We start from the raw sequence: 25,300 nt of genomic DNA, 5'->3' as shown, positions 1-25,300 counted from the left end.
TCTATATGTTTGATTTTTTTAGGAGACAGTATGCCAAATTCCTTAAATTTGGCAGATTCTCATAGTATATGATCTCATGCTCTGAAAGAGAGAAATAGACCTCTGGAAAAATGGATAATTCTCAGCTAGTGCATTACACACATATGCATACAGACATTAGAAACAAAAGAAGCAAAAACGAAAACCCAAGGACAAACTGATTCTGATGTCATTATTTCCACAGCAGACAGCTGGGATTTTTACATATGTGACATTAACTTAGAAAACTTAGCAAATGGAAAGCTCCTACTTCATCCTGACTGTCATGTTAGTGTTCCCTGGGGGCTGTGATCTGAATCTTCACTGGACTGTCTTCGTTATTATAGCATTCATTGATTTTGATGATATTAAATTGCCTTTTGGAAAATATTCACTATTTAGTTGTTGGAGTCCCTTCCTCCTTTAACCTGTTCTCCCAAAACAGCTTTGATTTTTTTGAGACAGTATGCCAGGCATGCTGGTTAGCCTAGCATTAGTAGACACAAGGAACCTTCTGTCAGAGGGATTGTTGTATCTGGCACAGGATCATTTGGGCACAGTATCATAGCTTGCCTGGCAGAAGTCTAAGCAAAGGGGCACAACACTCATGGCAAGTTGAGAGTGGCAAGGGTAATGTCTTATGTTGCCCAAGTAACTCTGTTTTAGTTAGAATCCTGACTAGCTGAAAAAGCATACTTCTCTCAATGGCCTTGGTGAAGCCTTTTGATGATTATTTCCATAAGAGTTTAAGAGAAGGCTCAGAAAAGGGCTTTCATTCTGTTAACTTCTTGCTTTTTGCTATGTACATTGTTATATTGGTGGAAATTTCACATTTCATTATTTTATTTCCTTTTCCCCTCACTACTAAACATTTATTTATTTTTTTTGTAAATTGAGGTGGGAGATGAGCTTTTGAATCTCTAAAACCTAGTGTTGTGATTATCAATGTGTGGATTCTAAGATATCTGCTACCAACTAATAATAGCACCAAGACAACCTCTGGATGCTCACTGGATATGCCTGGGGATGGATATTAACATGGTAAATTTTACTCAAAATAGGATATTAGAAATTATTTACATATTTAATTATATTCACATTTGTTATATAACTAGGAGATTTCTTTTCTTTTGACAGGGTCTCGCTCTGTCACCTAGGGCTGGAGTGTAGTTGTGCGTACATGGCTTACTGCAGCCTCATTTTCCTGGGCCTAAGCGATCCCCCTGCCTTAGCCTCCTGTGTAGCTGGGACCACAGGCATGTGTTAGCATGCCCAGCAAATTTTTGAATTTTTTGTAGACATGAGGTCTCATTTTGTTGTCCAAGCTGGTCTCAAACAATCCTCCCTCCTTACCTTCTTAAAATGCTGGGATTACAGGTGTGAGCCACCGCACCTAGCCTGATTTCTTTTTTTTTTTTTTTTTGAGACGGAGTCTTGCTCTGTCGCCCAGGCTGGAGTGCAATGGCGCAATCTTGGCTCACTGCAAGCTCCACCTGCTGGGTTCAAGCCATTCTCCTGCCTTAGCCTCCTGAGTAGCTGGGACTACAGGCACCCACCACCATGCCTGGCTAATTTTTTGTGTTTTTAGTAGAGACGGGGTTTCACCGTGTTAACCAGGATGGTCTTGATCTCCTGACCTCGTGATTCGCCTGCCTCAGCCTCCCAAAGTGCTGGGATTACAGGCGTGAGCCACTGCGCATGGCCGATATTTTTTTTTCCTTGGTGATGGATTAAAAAGATCTTATTTCATTTATTTTTTATAATTTCAACTTCTAGATTCAGGGGGTACATGTACAAGTTTGTTAATGGGTATATCGTGTGATGCTGAAGTTTGGGGTATGATTGATCCCATCACCCAGTTAGCAAGTGTAGTACCAATAGTTTTTCATCCCTAGCCCCTCTCCCTTTCTCTCTCCCTCCCTCTCTGCTCTAGTAGTCCCCAGTGTCTACTGTTGCCATCTTTATGTCCATGAATACCCAATGTTTAGCTTGTACTTATAAGTGAGAACATGCAGAATTTGTTTTCTGTTCCTGCGTTAATTTACTTAGGATAATGGCCTCCAGCTGCATCCATGTTACTGGAAAGCACATGATTTTGTTCCTTTTTATGGCACATAACTAGGAGATTTCTGTCCTCGTTATTAATGTATTAGCTTGCTTTCTGTATTGTTAATATCATCAAGTAAATACATGCTTTGTGTGTGTAGAGCACTGTTCTGGGCCCTGGGGATACAATTAGTAAGTCATAGACTCTGCATACAAGGAGTCTTGCTGAGAATTTGACCTATCAAAGATAACTACAATAAAATCCAATATACTACAATAGGTAATGGGAAACTGGTGGTAGTGGCTAGTATCTGCTAGGATGAGAAGAATAGTCAAGGCAGGGTTCATAGTGAAGGTAATGTTTAAACTAAGTCTTTCAGACCATGTAGAAGCTCTAAGCAGATTAAACTAAGTCTTTCAGACCATGTAGAAGCTCTAAGCAGGAAAATGCATTCCAGGCAGAGGAAACAGCGTGTGTAAATATATGAGGGCATGTGAAAGTGTGGCACACTTGCAGAATTGTTAGAGATTGTTATGGAAATGGTTTATAATAGCTAACAGCAATATGCATGAGCAGTTAAGTTGTGCCAGACACTGTTCCAACTGCTGTGTCCATGTAAAGATATGTAATCTTCATAATAATACTAAGAAAGAAATATTACTGTTATTCCCATTTTATAGATGGGGTAACTGAGGCAGAAAGAAGTTAAGTAACTTATACAAGGTCTTATAGCTATTAAGTTCGACAGCTGACATTTGAATTCAAACTTTCTGGCCAATGCACTAAATCAGGGGTCAGCAAACTGTAGCTCATGGGCCAAATCCAGCCCACTGCCTGTTTTTGTACAACCTATAAGCTAAAAATAGTTTTGCACTTTTAATTAGCTGAAAAAGAAGTAAAATATTTTGTGATATGTGCAACTTATATGAAATTCAGATTTTTAGTGTCCATAAAATTGTACTGGAACCCAGCTATAGTCATTGGTTTAGTATTGTCTATAGCTGCCTTTACATTATAGTGACAGAGTTGAATGTTTGCAAGAGACTATGATCTGCAAAGCTTAAAGTAATTCTTTCTTTTTTCTCTTGTTTTTTTAGAGACAGGGTCAGGCTCTGTCACCCACGCTGGAGTATAATGGCACAATCATACCTCACTGCAGTTTTGACCTCCTGGGCTTAAGCAAGTTTTTCATCTCAGTCTCCCGAGTAGCTAGGACTACAGTTGTCCACCACCATGCCTGGCTAATTTTAAATTTTTTTTTTTTTTTTGTAGAGATAGATTCTCACCACGTTGCCCAGGCTGGTCTTGGACTCCTGCCCTCAAGCAATTCATTCACCTTGGTCTCCAAATAAAGGACTTTCTCTTTGGCTCTTTACAGAGAAAGTTTGCTCTAAATCAATGCACTATACTGCCTCACAGTATATTTTGTTTTATTAATTAACACAAAGAATATCATACGTTAATAGCAATACTTGGACTTATGTACTAGTTATCTTTTTAAAAAATCTGTTTTCATATTTGTCATCTTGTGTCCTCACATCAACCCTGAAATAAAAAGAAGGTTAAATTTGGTGTTTTTCTTGTATAGCTAAGAAACTTAGCTGTGGAAAGATTAGGATGGGCTGTGACATTAACGTCAGACTCTTTTGTCTGTACAGCATCTTATAACATCCTCCATTCTGTTCTGAAATTTCTCCTCTACCTCTGTCCTACATAACAGTTGTTCAGAGTTTGGGCTTGAGGACACTCTATAAATGAGACAGTTGAGACAGATTGAAAGCAAGGTAACACACACTCTTTCCTTAACCTTCGGTGCCTCTGTGACAGCATCTGAAATTTTCTGTCTTGGCAAGCTTCACCTAATTCTGAGCACCCTGCTAGCAAAGTGCTCTGGGAGGCTGGGATTTGATTGCAGATAAGTAAGCACTTACCATTAAAGGAGACAGGGCGTTTCTCATTTTCATTTCCATAAAGGGATGCCATTGCTTTGCCAGGCTATGTGGAAAGTCTTTGCCTTAACAGTGAATCTTGAGTCCTCTTTCAGGTTTTTACCAGTCCATATTCTACTTTTGGAACATGAGGTTTCTACCTTTTTGCTATTCCTGATCTTTTCCTGGACTTAGGAATGCCTTCTCTTACCAACCAAATCATGGAAGCTTTTCTTGTTACCTTGGTACTACCACTAAGCTAGTTGGGGAGAGTGGAATCTAACTCTTCTATTTGTGACCTCAAGGGATGTTTGTGTTATTTATTGGTTTGTATTTTTCATTCTACTTCCCTTCTTCTAGGACATAGCAGTCTGAAGTTTGAACTACAGGCCATGTTTTGTTGTATCATTATGCTTGATGCTTTCAGGAAAAAACCAAGTTGTTTAGATTTCTAAAGTCTTAATCTCTAGTATGTCCTCTGTTTTCAGCCTCAGTAGTGAATTTGTATTATCAGATATACAAAATTGATTATACCCAGATTTGGACTGTTAAGGCCTAGCAGAAACAAGATGCAGCTTTAAGAGAGGTCAACTATGTTTCTGCTCATAGCCAGCACTTCCTTGGCCTCGGACAGTGCTGAGGTCAGAGCAATGTAGAAAAACAATTTTCTGTCCAAGGGGTCAGATGCCTGAGAGATGCAACTGAAACACCTACAATGAGGGGTAACATATACAGACATTTGTCAAAACTTAGTGAATGTATACCTAAGATTCATGCTTTTCACTGTATGTAAATTTTACTTCAAAAGAAAAATAATACTGTAAAGAGGTATTGAACTCTAGTTTATAGTTAAGTATTTGGAGAAATTATTACTAATGTCTGAAATGGGATGAATGGATGAAGGGATGGATACATGACAAAGCAAATACAACATTAATAGTGGACGATAGCTTGTGTGGGTATATGGGGGGATCACTGTGAACTTCTTTCAACTTTTCTGTGTTTGAACGTCTTCATAATAAAAATTTTTGGGAAAATAAGAAAGTAAAGGGGATGGGCAGGTAATACAAATTAATAAAGCAGGCTTGGTTTCACACAGTAGAGAGAGATGGGGCCTGGGGCACTGAGAAACGCATGTTCTGCCTAAAGAAGGCAGCTGCCACTCAACTCCAACCAGTTGTTACTTTGTGGGAATCTGGCCCCAGTGTTGTAAGGTAATCTAATTTTTAAAAAGGAGTTTCAAATATAGAATTTTTGTATGCAAAAAATCTTTAATTTTAAAATACCATATGGGCCAAACAGTATATTTTTAATTTACCAACTCATTTTCTATTCCAAAGATTTCAATTTTTGAGAAAAAATTGGGGGTGTTCTCTTGAGTTGTAAAGTTACCATTGTTATCACTAACACGTGCCTTTAAAGAGATTTCTGCTGTAGCTGAGACCTTATACTGTAACCTCAATTCCCCTGTTGTGTGGGCTGCTGTACAATAATGCCTTGCCAGGCCCATGCCATGGTATTCATGACACTGACCCAACCAGGACTTTGCTGTGGGGCAGGGAACAGCTGTGAGGCTGGGCTGGTTGGCACTGATTTCTCTAGGCTTACTTCAGGATTATTTAATATGGAAAGGGCAACAGTACTTGTTAGTTTGCTGCTCAAATATAGTTCCTGAGTGTAAGTCACTTAGGCTTTAAGAGAAATTAGCACTAGTTGGGAATCAGAAACAGAAAAGACTTCTAAGACTTCCTTATATTCCCTGTTTTGTCTAAGTGGTATCAAAATTCACCCACGGTCCTAAGCTCTTAACAATCTCCATGTTATCCTTTCTCACCACTGACATTCTAATAAGTGACCCTGTTCTGTTCATTCTACCTCAGGGGTACTTCTCAAATCCATGTCCTCCCCAGTGTCTTAGCTGCCAGTACCTTATTTCAAGACCCTCATCCTCTCTAGCCTGGATCACAATTTCCTCACTGGTGTGTCTCATGAGTTTTTCCCTCCCAGTGGTTCAATCTTCATATTCCTACTGCAATTATCATTCTAAGATACAATTTTGATAGTATCACTCTCTGGTTTAAAAACCTCAATACCTCCCTGTTGTCTTCAGGATAAAGGTGAAACTCTTTATCATGGATGGGATATAGGGACCTTCATGGCTGTCAACATACCGTACCAGCCACAATTCCTTCTATTTTCCACTAGCCTATAGGGTAAAGTTCCATTTTCTCAGTATGGCAGATGAAGCCCTACTTAAATTTCTATGCATGCCTCCACCCCCTGTTTAGTCTATGCATGCATAGAATTCTCACTATTCCAAAAAATGGACATTTTCTGTTTCCTCCAGACCTTTGCCTATGTTATTCTCTTTGCTTCAGATTCTCTTCATCGCTGCTGTTTCAGTGTTCTCTTTCTTCTTTATAACTCAGGTAAATAATTTTTTTATTTTTATTTTTTTAATTTTTATTATAATTTTTTTGAGGCGGAGTCTCACTCTGTTGCCCAGGCTGGAGTGCAGTGGCGTGTCTTGGCTCATTGCAGCTCCACCTCCCAGCTTCAAGGGGTTCTCCTGCCTCAGCCTCCGGAGTAGCTGGGACTGCAGGCGTGTGCCACCACGCCCGGCTAACTTTGTATTTTTTTAGTAGAGACGGGGTTTCACTGTGTTAGCCAGGATGGTCTTGATCTCCTGACCTCATGATCCGCCCACCTTGGTCTCCCAGAGTGCTGGGATTACAGGCGTGAGCCACCACACCCAGCCCAAATAATGTTTATACTGGGAGGTTTTTCCTGTAGCCCCTCGACCAAGTTAGCAACTTCTTACTCTGCACTACAACACTTTGTACTTATCTCTCATTTTATATTAGAGATTATTTCTGTTGCATTGTATCATTTACATGTCTCTTTCCACCACTAAATGGTAAAGTCTTAATCATTTTTTATTACTACATCTCCGCCTGAGGACCATGTCTGGAATAGTACAGGCCTTAGTGAATATTTGTTACATGAATAAATGGAAATGCACATTACAGTCAGGGAACACTGATTACTGAGACAAATTCTTAACCTGTTCTTTGGTAATGTGTGTCAGTGTCAGATCAGAACTTTATCTTCTTAGATTTTCTGCTTGTGCTAACAATTTGACTTGATGGACCCGCAGCAGCCAGTGACTCTGTTATGGTAAAACACAGTCTAAAGCCCCTCAACTTCCTTTACCAGCTATAGGAGTCAGCTGTAGGAGCCCTGGCCCATTGTTTTCCTTTCCTCTAATCCTAACTTAAATTATCTTTTATCTCTTATGAATGAAACCTGACTGTGATCTGTTTACATGTACAGGAACTTACATAGAGTTTATATTTATATTTAAGTATAACATTACTTACGTAGAACTATATTTATGTTTAAGTATATCATTTTTGCTCTTGTGTAGAAAGGAGGGTCCCTTGTTAACTCTGGAGATTATACAAGGGTAATATAATAATAGCAGCTAACACATAACATTTAACTGTGTGCCAGGCTTGAAGTGTTTTTATGTACGTTAGCTCATTTAATCCTCATTGTAACTCCATGAAGTAGTTCTTATGATTGGTATGATAATTTAACAGATGAGGAACCTGAAGCAGACAGAAATAACTTGTTCCAAGAACACAAAACTACTTAACTGGTAGACATGGGATTTGAACTCAAGAAGTCTTATTTCATAGTCTCCTCTTAACTGTATACTGTACTGCGTAGGGTTATATAACTGCTTTCTCTCGTGTCTTCTACCATGTAGTACTCTACCTGTGGGAGGACATGACGATAAGTGTTATGGACTAATAATATATTATTAGCTTTGACTATATAAAATGCTTGATTAAAATATGCTGGGAAAATAATAACCTTTTATTTAATATCTCCTTTTAGGGATAATATTTGGTGTGCTGATTTATACTTTCTGCAGATTTAAACTGCCTGTAATTTCTTTGTGGCATTCACTCCTTACTCAACTCAGATCCCAGAATTGCCTTCCTTCTTTTCCCCAGGCTTACTTGACAGCTATGGAGCATTGCCCATGCCATAGCTTTCAGGTTGTGCTCTTGTGGCTTGTGAAACACTTGTTTATGGGCACAGAGTGATCTGGAGTTAAATAGAAAAATCCCTCTCCATGGGACAACAATTTACTCTACATGCCAACTTGGCAGCAGGGTAGACCATTGGGGGGCTGTGATTAAGACAGGTAGCCAAGAGAGGAAGGCGGTTTCTAATCCAGACTCACGCTAATAAACAGAGTGGTAACCAAAGCAGTTTAATGAGATCTTTGTGTTTTGCATTTAGTCTAGTTAGGAGTAACCAACTCAAATTGACCAATTGGCCACATTCCTTATATAAAATTATTGTAGGGGTAGACTAATATCAGTTTACACTGTATATACTAAAATAAAGCTATTTTTAGGGAGATGGTATTAAGCATTGAAAATGTTCCATGAACCAAGTAGTTTCTTGACCCTGGCCATGAACTCTATTTCGGACACCTCTAAAGTGGTAGGTAGAAAGCATTTAGGTGGTTCTGTGACTGAATATATGACCTTAAATAAGAATCATTTAACTTTTCCAAGGCTGAGTTTCTTCATCTGTAACATGAAAAGTCCTAATGCTTATCACTCCAGCTTCCATATTCTTTTTTTCTTTTACTGTTTTGTTATAATAGACTTTTTCCAAGGAATGTCTTTGATCAAGTCTGTAAAGGTGTATCATTCCATTATTTAGTGTGTCTCAGCTCTTATGTACAGAATTTGTAAGAAGGCAATTTCAACAGGACTTTCTTATATTCAAGTGTCAGAGTTACTCAGCTATCTCACCTTTGATCTGAAAGAAAGTCATACTTGGGATTTTTATCACAATTAGTAGGCCACATTTATTGTTCCTCAAAATTAGAATGATCAGTGAGTAACAAAGTAGAGATTTGGAGACTGGAACATACAGCTTCTGTTTGAAGATGACTCATGAGCTTTGAGAAAATGCAGATTTCGTTTTCTGAGCTCTTCATCTTCTTTCTCCTCAACTTTCAAAAAACATGATTTGATGATAAGCGATCAGACATGTATAACCATAGTGCAAAAGTTGCCAAGTTGTAAGACAGCTGAATGAGTTTTTCTTCATTTAGGTGAATAAAAGCATGGGGAATAGAGAAGATTGAGGGAAACATTATTTGAAGCGAAGGGCTTATTAGAATCCAAATTGAACACATTTTTGAAATGTAAGTACTGTTAACCCTTAGGCAATATGATACTTGCTTTTAATTGAAGGGAGATGTTCTCTGGTCCCAACTTGTAAACATTTGCAGTCTTGAGGTAATATGCCAGTTTACTGAGAACAAAATCTTAATCAGTATGACACTTCATGGAAAATTCTTTACTTCTGCTCTCTCGACTGTCTCTCTTGAAAGGGTACAGATCTGTGTCCAGAGCCTGCCTGACCACTGAGTACATAATCAGATATAGTTCTCACCATTTGAGAGCCAAACTGTCTCTGCCAGTGGGGTTATGAGTCTTTCCCACAGGGCAGACAGTTGCTGGTGTCACCTGTCATGTTGGAGCAGACTGCTGTGATGATTTCCACTTAAGCAGTAGTTATATTATGTCATGATTGGAATGAAGAGACAGGTACTTGGAAGGATTGACTCAAGCTCTGGATCAGTCAATCTTAACTACTAATAGGTTAAAATAAAGCCTTCCTGTAGTGATGATCTCCTGATGGTGGTGATTGCCAGATTTACTGAGTCCTTTATCACCTTTAATTTATTTGTACTAATGGCTGTCCGTATCCATGGGTTCTGCATCCATGGAGTCAACCAACTGCAGATTGGAAATATTTGGGAAAAATAAAAAATAAAAATTTAATATTAATAAAAATAATACAGATAAAAACAGTATAGTATAATGACTATTTACATAGTATTTACATTGTTTTAGGCATTTTAAATAATCTAGAGATGATTTAAAGTATCTGGAAGGATGTGCATAGGTTATATGCAAATATTATACCATTTTATTTAAGGAACTTGACCCTCAGTGGATTTTGATATCTGCAGGGGGTCTTGCAACCAGTTCCCCACGGCTACTGAGGGACAGCTGTATAATTTCTTGGCATATGATTTCTTGGCCGCCTAGTTGGGGCAAGGGGACTTTGAGCTTAGAAATGTTGGGTTTCACAGGGACCTCATCAATTAGTATTTCTATCCCAGTTTCAGTCCTCAGCCAGAATACCTTCAGTAAAATGCCTCATGTGAGAACCATGATTAGTTCTTTCAGGGTTTTGCTATTTGAGCCAGAGATTGGTTAAACAGTTTCTAAAACTTTCTATTTAATGTAGTTGTCTTTTAAAAAGTCGTATGATAAGTTTATTGATCACTTTTCATCTATCAAAGAAGGGATCAGTTACAGCTGTGATTTTCAGTTACTAGTAAGGATTGAGGATATGGCAGACTCTCTAGGTTCTGATGCTGATTCCCTATTCTATGGCAAGTTTATTAGTTTCCTGTGGCTTCTGTAACAAATTAACACAAACTTGGTGGCGTAAAACAAAATTATTCGATCATTCTCCCACAGTTCTGGAGGCCAGAAGTTTAAAATCAAGGTGTTATCAGGACCACACTCCCTCTGGTATATATACATTGTATGTATATACCATATTTTACTTATCCATTCACCCATCAATGGGCTTTTCAATTGCTTCCACATTGTAGCTATTGCGCATAAGGCTGCTGTGAACATGGGTGTACACATATCTCTTTGAGAGACCCTGCTTTCAATTATTATTGTTTTCTTTTCTTTTTTCTTTTTTTTTTTTGAGACAGGGTCTCATTCTGTCCCCCAGGCTGGACTACAGTCTCTGCTCACTGGAACCTCCACCTCCCGGGCTCAAGCAATTCTTGTGCCTCAGCCTCCTGAGTAGCTGGGATTACAGGCGCATGCCACCACACCCAGCTAATTTTTTGTATTTTTAGTAGAGACAAGGTTTCGCCATGTTGCCCAGGCTGGTCTTGAACTCCTGAGCTCAGGCAGTCCACTCGCCTCAGCCTACCAAAGTGCTAGAATTACAGGCATGAGCCATTACAACCAGCATCAATTATTTTGAGTTTATACCCAGAATTCTTCTGGATATATATTCAAAATCCTATTTTTGAATAGAAAATAGAAATGGTAATTCTATTTTTAATTTGTTGAGGCACTTCTATACTGTTTTCCATAGAGGCTATACCATTTTACATTACCCTGAGCAGTGCACAAGGATTTTAATCCCTTGCCAACATTTTTTTTTTTTGTGAGATGGTGTCTTGCTCTGTCATCAGGCTGGAGAGCAGTGGCGTGATCTCGGCTCACTGCAACCTCCGCCTCCTGGGTTCAAGCGATTCCCCTGCCTCAGCCTCCCAAGTAGCTGGGACTACAGGCACGCGCCACCATGCCCAGCTAATTTTTTGTATTTTAGTAGAGACGGGGTTTCACCATGTTGGCCAGGGTGGTCTCAATCTCCTGATCTCGTGATCCACCCACCTCACCCTCCCAAAGTGCTGAGATTACAGGCGTGACCCACCACGCCCAGCCAACACTTTTTAAATATTTCCTTGCATGCTAAAATTTTATTTTTATATTTCATTATTTATTTTTAGAGATGGGTCTTGCGTGTTGCCCAGCCTTGAGTGCAGTGGTGCTATCATAGCTCACTGCAGCCTCGATCACCTGGGCTCAAGCAATCCTCCCTCCTCAGCCTCCAAAATAACTAGGACTACAGGCCTATTTTGTTTTTTTTGATAATAGCCATCCTAATAGGTATGAGGTGCTATCTCATTGTAGTTTTGATTTTCATTTCCCTAATGATTAGTGACATTGAGCATTTTTTCATATGCTTATTGGCCATTTGTACATCTTTGGAGACATGTCCATTCAAATCTTTTTTGCCCATTTTTGAATCAGGTTGTTCTCGATATACTCTGGATATTAATCCCATACAGATATATGATGTGCAAATTTAAAAACTTTATTATGTACATATATTTTTGCTTATAAAAAATATGGAATGCTTCATGAATTTGCTTGTCATCCTTATGTAGGGGCCATGCCAATCTCTGTATTGTTCCAATTTTAGTATATGTACTGCCGAACTAAGCATTGATTTTCAAATCAAATATTTTCTCCCACTCTATGACCAATTTAGTGATAAGCATACTTATGAACTATTTGTAAATATGATGAATAATTATGAAACATTTTACATGGTAAAGAATGGGGTATAATTGTGGAAGTTGATAAACCTAAGAAAACATCATAGTATTTTTTGATATACTCTCTCAACAATTTTGTCCACATGATTTGTTGAAATCAAGGAAAGCGTGGGCTGAAAAATCCAAACAAGTATGTGTTAGGCTGCACTAAGCCCAGCTTCTAGTGTGACATATGCCCAGACACCTGGAGCTGGGTTTTATGGGGAAGAGAGTTGTTCTAAGGCCAAGGCAGGTAGTATTAGTGATATTCTGAGACACAACAGCAAGGTCAGCTCTGAAAGCTGGCACTTGCTAGTGGCAACAGTTGCAGGCTATTTTGGGAACCGAGGAGGCTTTGTTTTGTGAGGCCTTGTCTGCACTGCCAGATTTAACCCTGGCACTGATTGATATCAGCCACTTTTGCCTTTGATATGGAGAGAGCAGTATCAGGTACAGTAGTGAGATCACAGTGCTCTTTCCCCAGATTATTGGTAAAATCAATACCAGTTTTTCCTTGGAGATTGTCATTGCCAGACAAATGTGACATGCTGTTAGGAAGCTTTAATTTATTACCTGGCAGTTTTTCTAAATAGTTCCTTCATACTAGTAATTAAGTTATATCTCTGTTTCTTAAGGAGCTTAGAACACGTTGTTACTTTAGTAAAATTCGATGTGTCTTCAGGAATGCAAAATAGGAGGAAATGGACTTAAACTACATCAGAAGGAATCTGGGCCAAATGCAAAGAATTTCCTCATTATCATGGGTGACATCAAAAGCTTGTTTAGCCTGCTTCCCAAGAAAAGGAAAGACCTATCTCTCTGGAAGGTTTAGCATAGCTCTGTGTAGAGGCATGGTGTTGAAGTTCATGTCCCTGGAAACAGTTTTATAAGTGGGCGAATCTGCTCATCTACCATGCTTCAGTCGTGAATGAGTCAGCAGCACAGCTGCCGATGGAGTGGGCAGAAGGGCATCTAAATTTAGTCGTTATTCACTTGAGAAGATTTTCAGGAACTATGTGTCTCTCATCCATGCTTTAGTCTCTCATCCATGCTTTAGTCATATTCCTTCTTCTGGAGGCAAAAAAAAAAAAAAAAAAGCAAGAGAACAGTCACTCCAAGGTGCTTCATGAGAGTGAGTGTCCTACAACTCTGTTGATTGGTCTTACCTACAAGAATGATTCTCTTCCACCTTAACTGGGTGCATACTATTTTATTCATATAGCTCCTGAATTTAAGACTCCATGGGATTCTGAACATTAGAGAGGGAATTTTCTGCAGTCAGACTTACAAACAAGCTCCAGAATCTTGCTAGTTCAAAGACATTTTTAACCAAACTGCTTTCCTCCTATAAGGTACTGGGGGTGGGGAGGGCTGTGATCAGTGAGGAATAAGTACTTTTTGTTTTGTTTTTCCCCTTGAGGCAGTTGCCGTGTGTTACACTGTTGCCTTAACAACAACCAAGTCAGGAACAATTCCAAGGGCTTATCTCCTTTAATCTTTACAAAACCTAATGAGGTAGGTGGTACTCCCAATGCTATAGATGAGTACGTGTGCTTATAGTTAGGTTAGATACCCCACTCTAGGTTGTACACATCAGCAGAGCTGGTATGCAAGCCCTGGTCTGTCTGACTCCAAAGCTGGTGCTTTTATTTATTTTACAAATAGAGATGGGGTCTCACTGTGTTGCACAGGTTCTCCTGGACTCAAGTGATCCTCCCACCTTGGCCTCTCAAAGTGCTGGGACTACAAGTGTGAGCCACCATGCCTAGCCGAAACTGTTTTAAACAACATACCATCCTTCACTTTGTGGAGGGTATGGGGAATGATTTAGACAGTTGGCCTCCTTTATTTTCTGTAAGATGGTTCTTCACAGATTGATGGTCGCCAAATTACATTTTTAGATTAGGCTAGTTTTGTTGTTCTTGTTCTCTCAAACTTCCTTACAGTGTCATTCCCATAAAATTTTGTATCAAACTTGCTGTAGTGGCATGTAGCTGTAGTCCCAGCTACTTGGAAGGCTGAGACAGAGGCTTTTTGAGCCCAAGAGTTGATGACCAGCCCTGGCAACAGAGCAAGACCCTGTCTCAAAAATGTTTTTTATATCAAGGATTTGAGATTTATAAGACACAATATCACAAAATTTAAAAGAAGAGAACTGAAGTAGTGATGAGGTGAAGGAGACTAAGAAAAGGAGAGAAGTAAGAGGGGAGGAAAGAGAAAAGACAAGTTTTCTCCCGTTGGATACCTGGACTAGCTGGGCTTATTTTAGGGCCTCTGGAATGTGGCTGCTGCTGTCTTTAAAGGCCAAAGAATGATCTTGAAAACATTGGCTTCTAAAAGTCTGCTTGATAGTAGTGTGGGCATTAGAGCTAAGTTTTTAGATTGTTCTTTCAGAGCCAAAGAAATTTTGCAACCCAGCAAGAAGCAATTGACCCAGCTGTCCTGGCCTACACAGGTTTAGACGGCACATTTGACCTTCTTGATACAGGAGTATTACTAAGGGCAAAGAGTGTTTTTAGCACAACCTTTAAAATACTTTTTTCTTATTGGACTTCAGTACCTTTTTGAAAGTGTCCTCTTCCATTTTTTTACTTAAAAACGTTTATTTACAAAAAAGAAAAACAAATAAAATTAAAATGTTGATTTACAGTTTTTAGTGAGATACTCTGCGATAAATTGGCTAGACCTTGCCATATGGAATTGCAAATGGGCATACATACAATATATGACCAATTTAGTGATAAGCATACTTATGAACTATTTGTAAATATGATGAATAATTATGAAACATTTTACATGGTAAAGAATGGGGTATACTTGTGGAAGTTGATAAACCTAAGAAAACATCATAGAAGAAATATAATTTCTGGAGCTGCTGTTGAAAACTAGACCATTATGAATGACTGGCTATAAAAGTCAGATTGGCCAGAAGGTCAGATTGGAGGAATATATTATATAGCATCAAATCAAACCTAGATTGACATTTTTAGCTAATCTCAGTAACTGTAAAAGAAGTATCAAATATTTTGGGAAAAAATAACAAAGATGCTGTTTGTAACCAAGTTATCTAATTAAATTTTCATCTAAATGAAATCACCCTTTTTTCATTCATCCCCTTCTAGGCATGATTGTTATGAGGTTTATCTCTGAAGGGAATTCCTGTAAGTTCTCTTGGTATGATATGTACTACTTAAGTCCTGTAGTTACAAGGGCCCTCTAGAGTTCTAACTTTAATTCTTTCCACAGTAATCTTTTGCCGTTTAAATAGTTGTTCATTATCACCATGAAATATCTTTCGGTATGCTTGATTAAAGACAGTGGTTATCAAACTGATCTCAGGATTCCTTTATACTTAAAAAATCATTTAGGACTCCCAAAATTTAACCAGGACTTTGTTTGTATTGATTATTACATGTGACTGAGAAATTTTTAAAATATGTAGTTATTAAATATGTACTTATTAAGTCCTTTAAAGCAACAATGACCCTGATTACATGTTAATGTAAATGACATATTTTAATTAAAAATAATGATATTGTTTTACATTTTTACAAATTTATTTTAATGTCTGTATTCAATCTGTTGTGATATATTCTTTTGATGAAAGTATGCAAAATCTGGCCTCTCAAAGGTATATATTTGGAAAAGGGAGGAGCATTTTAATAGTCTGTTCAGACAATTGTAGATGTTTTTCTTGGATATTATACCAAACTCCTACAAGTGATGGTTTGTTGCTTTTTTTTTTTTTTTTTGAGACACAGTCTCTGTGGCCCAGGCTGGAATGCAGTGGTGTCATCCCGGCTCACTACAACCTCTGCCTCCGGGGTTCAAGTGATTCTGGTTCCTCAGCCTCCTGAGTAGCGAAGATTACAGGTGTGCACCACCATACCTGCCTAGTTTTTGTATTTTTAGTAGAGATGAGGTTTCACCATGTTGGCTAGGCTGGTCCCAAACTCCTGACCTCAGGTGATCCACCTGCCTCGGCCTCCCGAAGTGCTGGGATTACAGGCATGAGCCACCACACCCAACCTGATAGTTTCTTAAATGTAAGTTTTAGAAATGGTAGTTTAAGACATGAGTTTCTTAAATGTTCATGCAGTGTGGAAACTGAAACCATGTCAATGGACTTTTCTTACGCTATTACATTAAAACGCATTAGTCAAACTTGTACTTTGAATGAATCTTTTACTTCATGTGTGATTTGCTAACACCATGCGTTTATTTATTTGGAAAATATAGGTTGATTGAGTTACAGAGATCTTACAAAATCTAAATACATTTCATTATATAATATCAACAAATCAGATTTGTTGATAGTCAAACAGATCTTATCAGAAAAGTGAATACTGGGATGCTGTCAAGCTCATGGTGGTAGCTGTTTCCATAATTCTTATTTTCACTTGGATGATCAAATTTTATTGCAACACATACTGATTATTTTCTCTGTAGTGACAGGCTTACTTTGTTCATTTTCAAGTCCAAATAATCATAATTCGTTGGTTATTCTTTTGAGTAAAAATGGTGTTAATTTGATTTTAAAAAGTGGCTAGTTCATCTCACACCTGAAGCAGATGCACAAGTGGTGTGTTTTTATTTTTATTTTTGTTTCTGTTTTCGAGAAATGGTCTTGCCCTGTCACCCAGGCTGGAGAGCAGTGATCACAGCTCACTGCAGCCTTGACCTCCCAGGCTTAAGCCATCCTCCCACCTTAGCCTCCCGAGTAGCTGGGACTACACGTGCGTGCCACCATGCCTGGCTAATTTTTAATTTTTTTGCAGAGATAGGGTCTATGTTGCTCAGGCTGGTCTTGAACTCCCGGGCTCAAGCGATCCTACCGCCTCAGCCTCTCAAAGTGTTGGGATTACAGGCATGAGTTACTATGCCTGGCCCGAGGTGCTTTTTCCTAGAATCAACCATTATACCTCAAAATGCAGCAGAAGTGCTTTACGTATACTTTCCATTTTCTCACACAGAATATTAAAAAAACATTTCTATTGCTTCTTCAAGGTTATTCTTAAGTGAAACTGGCTTTCTTTTTTATTTTTTTAACTGTATGTGCTGAGGAAGAATATAGTGCCTGCTGGTAGTTTTTGATGCCATTGTCTTGCTTCATGTTAAGGCACCAGCGGTTTTACTCACCATTGCTTTTGCATCATTAGTGTAAATGTCAATACAATGGAAATGCAAGTAATATCTTAATATTATTATGAAAATCCTTTGATTTGGATAATTCTTCCTGAGCTGAAGTTTTAGCCTTGTTTTTTAAAGGAGGGGATTAAAAGGCAAGTTTTAAAAAGGGAGTCTCATTTGTTTCTTGGTCCTGAATTATCCCAATGGTTTTGTAACCATCCAAGCCTTGATAATGGCCTTGATAAGGCCATTTTCACATGTGGGTCTTCTACCACATTTTTATTCTGTAGCTATGTTAAGACCTTTTGGTTTTTTTAGATCTCATTGCTGTTTGTGACTGTTTCTTTTAGTCTTATGGTAAGCCTAAAGCCTTTATTCAGAAAGCTTCTGCTTTCTCCTAATTGCTGCCGTGAAATGAGCAGATGAGACTCCCTAACCATCCATAACTGCAAGCATACTTTGCCATAGTGTGTGAAGCCATTCAGAAAATACATGAAAATACATTTTTTCTGTTTGAAATGATCACCCTACACTTTCTCCCCAAAGCAGGATTTGTTTAGCAATTCTAGAGTCGTAAACTACAACTTCCCACTGAGAAAAACTGCATTTGCTCCTGTGTGATTTTTTCTTGTTTAAATGAATGAATGAATGAATGAATGAATTTTTTTTTATAATAGAGACAGGGTCTCACTATGTTACCCAGGCTGGTCTCAAACTCCTGGCTTCAGGCGATCCTCTGATTATTTTCTTTTACAATTAATAAGCATCTGCGACAAATAGGTGGCAGTGAAATAAAATAAAATTCATATACAAATCAGTGTTTTGTAACATGCTTTCCTTTTTATAATATAATGATGAAACAGCTTATTCATTTGTAGCACTTTAGAAATCGCTTTCACAATTAATCCTAGTAATACTATAAATAAGATTAAGTGTCATAAGCCTGGTGCGGTGGCTCACGTCTGTAATCCCAGCACTTTGGAAGACTGAGGTGGGTGGATCACCTGAGGTCAGGAGTTCGAGACAAGCCTGACCAACATGGAGAAACCCCGTCTCTACTAAAAATACAAAATTAGCCAGGTGTGGTGGAACATTCCTGTAATCCCAGCTACTAGGGAGGCTGAGGCAGGAGAATCGCTTGAACCTGGGAGGCGGAGGTTGCGGTGAGCCGAGATCGTGCCTTTGCACTCCAGCCTGGACAACAAGAGTAAAACTCCGTCTGAAAAAAAAGAAAAAAAAAAAAAAAAGATTAACTATCATTATACATGAAACTGTGTTTCACAGTTTAGGTATTAAGGCATGGAGACATTTAAGGAGCTTGCATAAGATCACAAAGCCTAGAAGTCATGCTCTGGACACAGTATGGAAGAAATAGAAATTAATGTATTATTAGAACTGCTGGGCATTGTCAACGCCCAGAGCAGTGTCTGGCACATAGTGGAACTCAGTGAATACTTGTTGAATGAATGAACGGACTTTTCTTTTCAGGCGTGTATTGATGAAAATTTGGACATGGTGAAGTTTCTGGTGGAGAACAGAGCCAATGTAAACCAACAAGACAACGAGGGCTGGACACCCCTTCATGCAGCAGCTTCCTGTGGCTATCTCAACATAGCAGAGTGAGTGAGTCTCTGTGTGTGTGGCTTTGCAGTATTTGTAGGAATAGCCTTCATTTCTCCTCTATTCTTAGGAATTTGAATTTTATAAATAGTTATAATCTCTCTTTATTACAGATTACAAAAGCAGAAAGTTGAATTATCTTTAAGACATAAATAAATACAATGTTTTGTAAAGCTGCTAAATCCATAGTTTTTTAGTTGAAGCTCTTTTTGTTTGCTTCTATTTTCAGGTAATTTATATTTGCTGGGATATGCAGAGGTGGCTGTTCCACTGTCTGGGTTCACTTTCTGAACAACTGTAGCTGGGAACGTATATAGGCAGGCCTGGAGGTGTTTTTCTGGATTCTTTGTAAACCTATTTCATTGTTTTTTTTTAAAAAAATCAAGTGCTTAGTACAAATGAAGGTAAAAAATGCCTAGCATACCAGTCACAGCACTCGTGTAGTTAATAATAGCAGAAGAATGAGCCTAAACATGTAGAACAAAGGAAAGGTGGGCACTGGCATTGTTCTCCACATTAGTTGAATGGGAATATTTAATAAGATACATTAGGAGCTACTAATCTCCAGGACAACCAGTTGCCCCTCCCGTGGGCAGAAGAATCCTGACCATGTGGTACCTGTGGTACCTGAGATATAAGAGGCACTGAATAAATATCTGTTGTGTGAAGGAATGATCGGGGAGTTTATTTTTAAACAAGGAAACATCTTTAAAATGGCAGTCGAAACATCTTTAAAATGAGGCAGTTGAGTGTGTCCTAGATGAGGGTAAATTTATATTGTTAAGGTAAATTCCCTAAATAAAATCATGATATTCTATGCTCCTTTGAAAATCAGATTGCTTATGTGAAGGCCCTTTTCAATAATATGATTAGAGCTCCATTACATTTCTCCTGTCCAGGAAACAGCAGGGAGAATTTTGTTGGCAGCTCTGTAGAGGCCTGAGAATGACTTCCCACAGAATCTGATTTGCCCAGGTTTCCTAAGGGAGAGCCTGAGTTGCTAGGTTTGCTGCTGACCCAGGGATGCTCAGTGGGAGAAGTTAAACAAAGGGAGAGTCAGAGCCAGAGAAACTTTAGGCAGCAGCACTGGTGTTTGACTGGGCTGCTTGTTCTAAAAAGTGGATGACTGGGTTGGCCCCAAAGCCAACAGAAATAAACAATGCAGTTTTCTTCACTCTTGATTCCTGCCTCTGTTCCAGTTTAGTAAAAGTCAGTAACCTCTTCATCCCCTAGGCTGCCCATTTTCAGAGTCTAACAGGAAGGAGGGCTCTTATTCTTAGTCTTATCCAGTAACACCAGAATTCTGATGCCTAAGAGTTGAGGTGATTTTACTTAAAACATTTATTTAAGAAACATTTATAGAACATGTTGGCCTTGCAATTGCTATTTGTTCAGGTGGCATGCTTGTGATATTCGAGCTACCAAATCTCATTACATTCAAGGATTCAATTTTTTCCTAAGTTTTTTTCTTTCATTTTTCTAAGGAGAGCTCATGCTTAGAATTAGGATCACTTGCGCTGGCATTATCCTCCTGTGTGTGAAGCTAAGTACAGAGAATGATTGTAATTGCTTTTTTTTTTTTTTAACAGTGATTTCTTTAATTCATCTTTATGAACAAATATTCTTCTGGAAGTAAGTTCAAAATGTAACAATCTCTATCTCAAACAAATATTACCTTGAATGAAATAAATCTGTGAGAGCTACTATTTCCTAAGACAGATTATTACAAATTAAACTTTGAAGTCTGACCAGGAGAGAGGTGATCTAGACCAGAATCCATTGCAGAGGTGGGGTGGTGGTAGAGATGGCCTTCTTTATTTTATTTTTCACTATACATATCATTATTAGACAGGTTTTGACTTTACTGTCATCTATTTATTTGCAGTATGTAGCATTTTTTTTTTAATAGGCAATGGAAAAAAATACATTGTTTGTACTATTCATTTCCGTTGCTTTACCTCAGGGCCAATGGAGAATGTTGTAAATAAGATCAGTCCGTGATCATCTTGTCGTTTTTATTTTTGTATCTTAAAGATCTTAGACTTTATGCTCTTATTCCCAGAATCATTAGGAACTCTAAATTTCAAGGGAGTAGAAATGAATAAAGGCAAACTGGCTTTCTAGGAAGAATCCAAGTACATTCTATTTCATGTTTCATGGTGATCTTTTTGTCTCAGTATGTTGCACCAAAAGCAGGGAGCTTCAGAGGCTTTTTTCCTCATTTTAAAATGAGTTCAGGCTCAATGCTAGTTAGCTGGGTGTTTTTACATTTTTTTAATGAATAAATGTTTAACTTAGAAGCAGCAGATTGACCCAAACATACAGCACTTGGCTTTATAGTTTATTGAGATGCTAATTTATTCTCAGTTTTTGAACATATTTCATTTTCTTTCTTCCTCCCTTAGGATAGTAGCATGAAGACCTTGTATTGGTGTTGAGTTAGGAAGGACAAGAAGGCTTTATTTTCTAGGGGCATATTTATCGAGCTAGTGGCTGTTTGTGAGCCTTTGGGCAACTGTAAGGATTCTCAGAGATAAAGTAGAAATTACTTCATAGGTTGATATTTATTCTTGTCCAGGTAAAAGTAAAACTAAAGAGGTTTTTAACTTTTTTTTTCCCTAGAACTGGAGAAAATGGAAAAACAGAGAGCCAAATTACTTTCTAAAAATTCATCTTCTTGATTGTAGAACATGGGAAAAGCAGGGTCCTGTATACCCAAGTGACATTATGCCTGATCCAGTAGGGATGGAATAGACGTCAGAGTAGAGTGGTTAAGATATTTCGTGTAATTCAAGCAATATTTATGGAATACCAAGAGAAAAAAGCAAGTATCAGATGCCATGGCGATGATAATGAGGAAGACCCAGTTGTTGCTATGAACCAAAAAGTATCTGAGACAGGTCTCAATCAATTTAAAAGTTTATTTTACCAAGGTTAAAGATGCACACCCAGGAGACAGATCTGTGCCTTTCCGCAGAGATCGAGTTGAGAGCTTCAGTACTTAAAAGGGAAAAGCAGCCTGGAGGGGAAAAGGGGAGGGCATGGTCACATTCCTGAATTCACATGTTGCCAGAGAAAAGGAGCAAGTAGGGGAATAGTCAATTAAATGTTCATCTCACACTCAGTAAATCTCACTTTACATAAGATAATGTGAACATAGAGGTAAACATAGAACCTGCAGAGATATTTAACTTTTTATCTATAGCTATCTGCTTAGGAACGAAAGGTAAGGCAGCTTCTTGCATGACTCAGCTTTCAGCTTAATTTTTTTTCTTTTGGAATAGTGAAATTAGGGTCCCAAGTTTTTATTTTCCTTTCACATTGCCTTCAAGTAGCTTTCAGTCTGATGGAATGGTTGCATTGAGGTACAGTGTAAGTCATGACCGAGGTCTAGAATTAGTGTTTGTTGGGGAGGTGAAGAGGGAGGATGGGGTTAAAGGAAGGAAAGAGGGAATTCAGTTTGTGAGACTAGGCAAAGGTTTCATGAAGGCAAAAGCATTTTAAATGAACCTTGAAAGAAGTGAAAGGTTTCTACAAGGGAAAAGAGAAGGGAGAGTGTTCCACCTAGTTGGAAGAAACAAGCTGTGGAAGAGAGCTGGGTGAGAGTTGATGTGTTTGGGAACAGTAAGTGGTTTAGTTTGATTATAGAGTATAGGGTACACTTCAATCCAGGAAACATTTGTTGAGTGCTTACTATGTGTATTATTTGCATTTTGATATTTCAGGGTTGGGGAGGTGTAGCTGAATATTCCTTTTGCTTAAGGGAGAGGAATCAGAAGAGAGGAGCTGTTGAATATGTGGAAATGAAGGGTAATTTATGAACGGAATACTGGGACTTGATAGAATTAAGAATACAAATAGAGGGAGTTAGTTTTGTAATTGAATAAAGTCTGTCTTCCTCTGAGACTATAAGGGAAAGAAGGAGATGGTTAAAAGGTGAATTGTGAAGGCTTTTGAGCTTTATACATGTAGAATTGATCTATAAATTAACAAACATTTGTTGAGGCCCTATTATACCAGGTACTAGGCACTGAGAAAGCAAAAACATGGTCTTAATCTAATCTCTATTGATTCTTTTCCCTCTGCCAACTTTTTTTTTTTTTTGAGATAGAGTCTTGCTCTGTCACCCAGGCTGATCTTGGCTCACTGCAACCTCCGCCACCTGGGTTCAAATGATTCTTGTGCCTCAGCCTCCTGAGTAGCTGGGACTACAGGTGCCTGCCACCATGCCCGGCTAAGTTTTGTATTTTTAGTAGAGACGGATTTCAACATGTTGGTCAGGCTTGTCTCAAACTCCTGGCCTCAAGTGATCCACCTACCTCAGCCTCCCAAAGGATTATAGGGGTGAGCCACTGCGTTTGGCTCCCTCTGCCAATTCTTTGAATGCAGTGGCCAGTGGCCATATATTATCTCTCTCTTTTTTTTTTTTTTAAGTCTCCTACAATATCTAAAATGTGGTTCCCATGGCCGGGCACAGTAGCTCACACCTGTAATCCCAGCACTTTGGGAGGCTGAGGCGGGCGGACTACTTGAGGTCTGGAGTTCAAGACCAGCCTGACCAACATGGCGACACGCCATCTCTACTAAAAAAATACAAAAAATTAGCTGGGCGTGGTGTCATGTTCCTGTAATCCCAGCTAATCAGGAGGCTGAGGCAGGGGAATTGCTTGAACCTGGGACGTGGAGGTTGCAGTGAGCCGAGATCGCACCATTGCACTCCAGCCTGAGCAACAGAGCAAGACTCTGTCTCAAAAAAAAAAAAAAAAAAAAAAAAAAAAAAGTGGTTTCTTCAATATAGTAGGGGACCAATAAATGTTTATTGATTTGTTGAATTGATTGAAGTCTAATTTGAATCATTTTTCTTTTTCCTTTAAACACTTCTGAGTATTTGATAGAGCTCCTAGCATTATTAGGGTTCTTACTGGCCCAAAAGTGACTTGATCTAGAGAAAAGATGAACTAGATTTGAAGTCAAGACTGGGGCTGTACCCTCTGCCATTTACCTGCTATGTGGTTTTGAGAAAATTACTTAATATGTATGAACCTCAATTTCTTAAAGTCATGGTAATAATACCCACATTGCCTACTTCATAATGTTGCCTAAGACTTATGATATAATTTTATGTGAAAGCACTCTGAAAATCAAAAAATATCTATGTAAGGTATTGAATTATCAGACCTTTCTTCTTCAGAATCAAGTATTCTATTTGGATTTAGAATTTAATTATTTAACGTTTTAGTATTTCTTCTTAAGTTATTTAGTTTCGTCTTAGAGGAAGATTTCATGTGGATGTCTGGTTGATAGGAGAGTTTTGTGGAGGCATAATTTAGGCAGATTTATGCAAATTTTAATGCACACTTTATTCTTCTATTTTCACACCCACAGCACTACTTAATAAGCTCCAGTGTGGCACTGGGAAAGTTTAAGGCTGCATGCCTTCTTTATGTTACTTAGAAATTCTCTTGCCATCCACTGGGAGTGAGAGGATGGGAGTTAGTAATATGAGTGTGAAAGAAATCCTGTTTGTTGGCATTGCTCTAGTCAGGAAATGGGGAAGGCTTCAGTCTTAATTATTGAAGTTTAAGGCACGTAGAAATTAATAATGGAAATATGGTCTCTTAACTGAGACCATATTTTAAACTCAAAATAGAGACTTCGCTGTGTATTGAATGCCAGATGCATGGGTAAAATTTATATTAGATTGACAGATAATATTGATCCTGGATCTTGTCTACGCAGGTATTTCATTAATCACGGAGCCAGTGTAGGTATTGTCAATAGTGAAGGTGAAGTTCCCTCTGACCTTGCAGAAGAGCCAGCCATGAAGGATCTTCTTCTGGAGCAAGTAAAGAAGCAAGGTAACCTCTTGGATTGGAGGGGGCCAGGAAATATTCTCAAACACTGCCATTTACAGAAAATAATCCATTTGCTGTGCAGAGCATTTCACTATCATATGACAGAAGAGGATTTGATCTGTCTGCACTGCATTAATCATTAATCCAGCATCATGTATCCTCATAATAACTCAGACAAGAATAGGCCAGATGTCAAAAGATGACCAATCATTCCTTGTTTTTGCCATTCAGAGGTTGCATACCCATCATACAATTAAGAGTGACCTGATGAGGAGTGTGAACATTTCTTACTGTGCATATGCATGGTATTGGGATACAGTATAAATTTGAGAATTGGCTAAATTCAGTTTGTGACTTTGCATCTTTTCCCTTGTTGAGAGCTAAAAGTGGTGCTGGTAAAGATATTTATTGTAACTAACCATGAGAATTAGTATGATAATTTGTTAAGGTGAGGAAGCTAACT

General features: G+C 38.5%; 1 protein-coding gene and 1 non-coding gene across 15 annotated transcripts in view; one reads left to right on the top strand and one right to left on the bottom strand.

Annotated features, from left to right (window-relative positions):
- Positions 1-25,300, top strand: part of PPP1R12B (protein phosphatase 1 regulatory subunit 12B) — a 249,418-nt gene that overhangs the window by 48,916 nt on the left and 175,202 nt on the right. For all 14 annotated transcript variants that reach the window (XR_010122745.1, XR_010122748.1, XM_054461962.2 and 11 more), the window contains exons 2-3: positions 18,851-18,981; positions 24,722-24,840. Coding sequence is in view for 12 of the 14 variants with exons in the window: in XM_054461962.2 (XP_054317937.1) it covers positions 18,851-18,981; positions 24,722-24,840 (250 nt within the window). In the remaining 2 variants the exon portion in view is untranslated. The remainder of the gene's footprint in view (positions 1-18,850; positions 18,982-24,721; positions 24,841-25,300) is intronic.
- Positions 12,038-12,141, bottom strand: LOC129023105 (U6 spliceosomal RNA). Its single transcript, XR_008496671.1, has one exon. It is a non-coding gene; the product is annotated as a U6 spliceosomal RNA (small nuclear RNA).

The sequence above is a fragment of the Pongo pygmaeus genome, chromosome 1 (genome assembly GCF_028885625.2).
Source record: "Pongo pygmaeus isolate AG05252 chromosome 1, NHGRI_mPonPyg2-v2.0_pri, whole genome shotgun sequence".
Lineage (NCBI taxonomy): Eukaryota > Metazoa > Chordata > Mammalia > Primates > Hominidae > Pongo > Pongo pygmaeus.
This window is presented reverse-complemented; position numbering and strand designations above follow the sequence as displayed.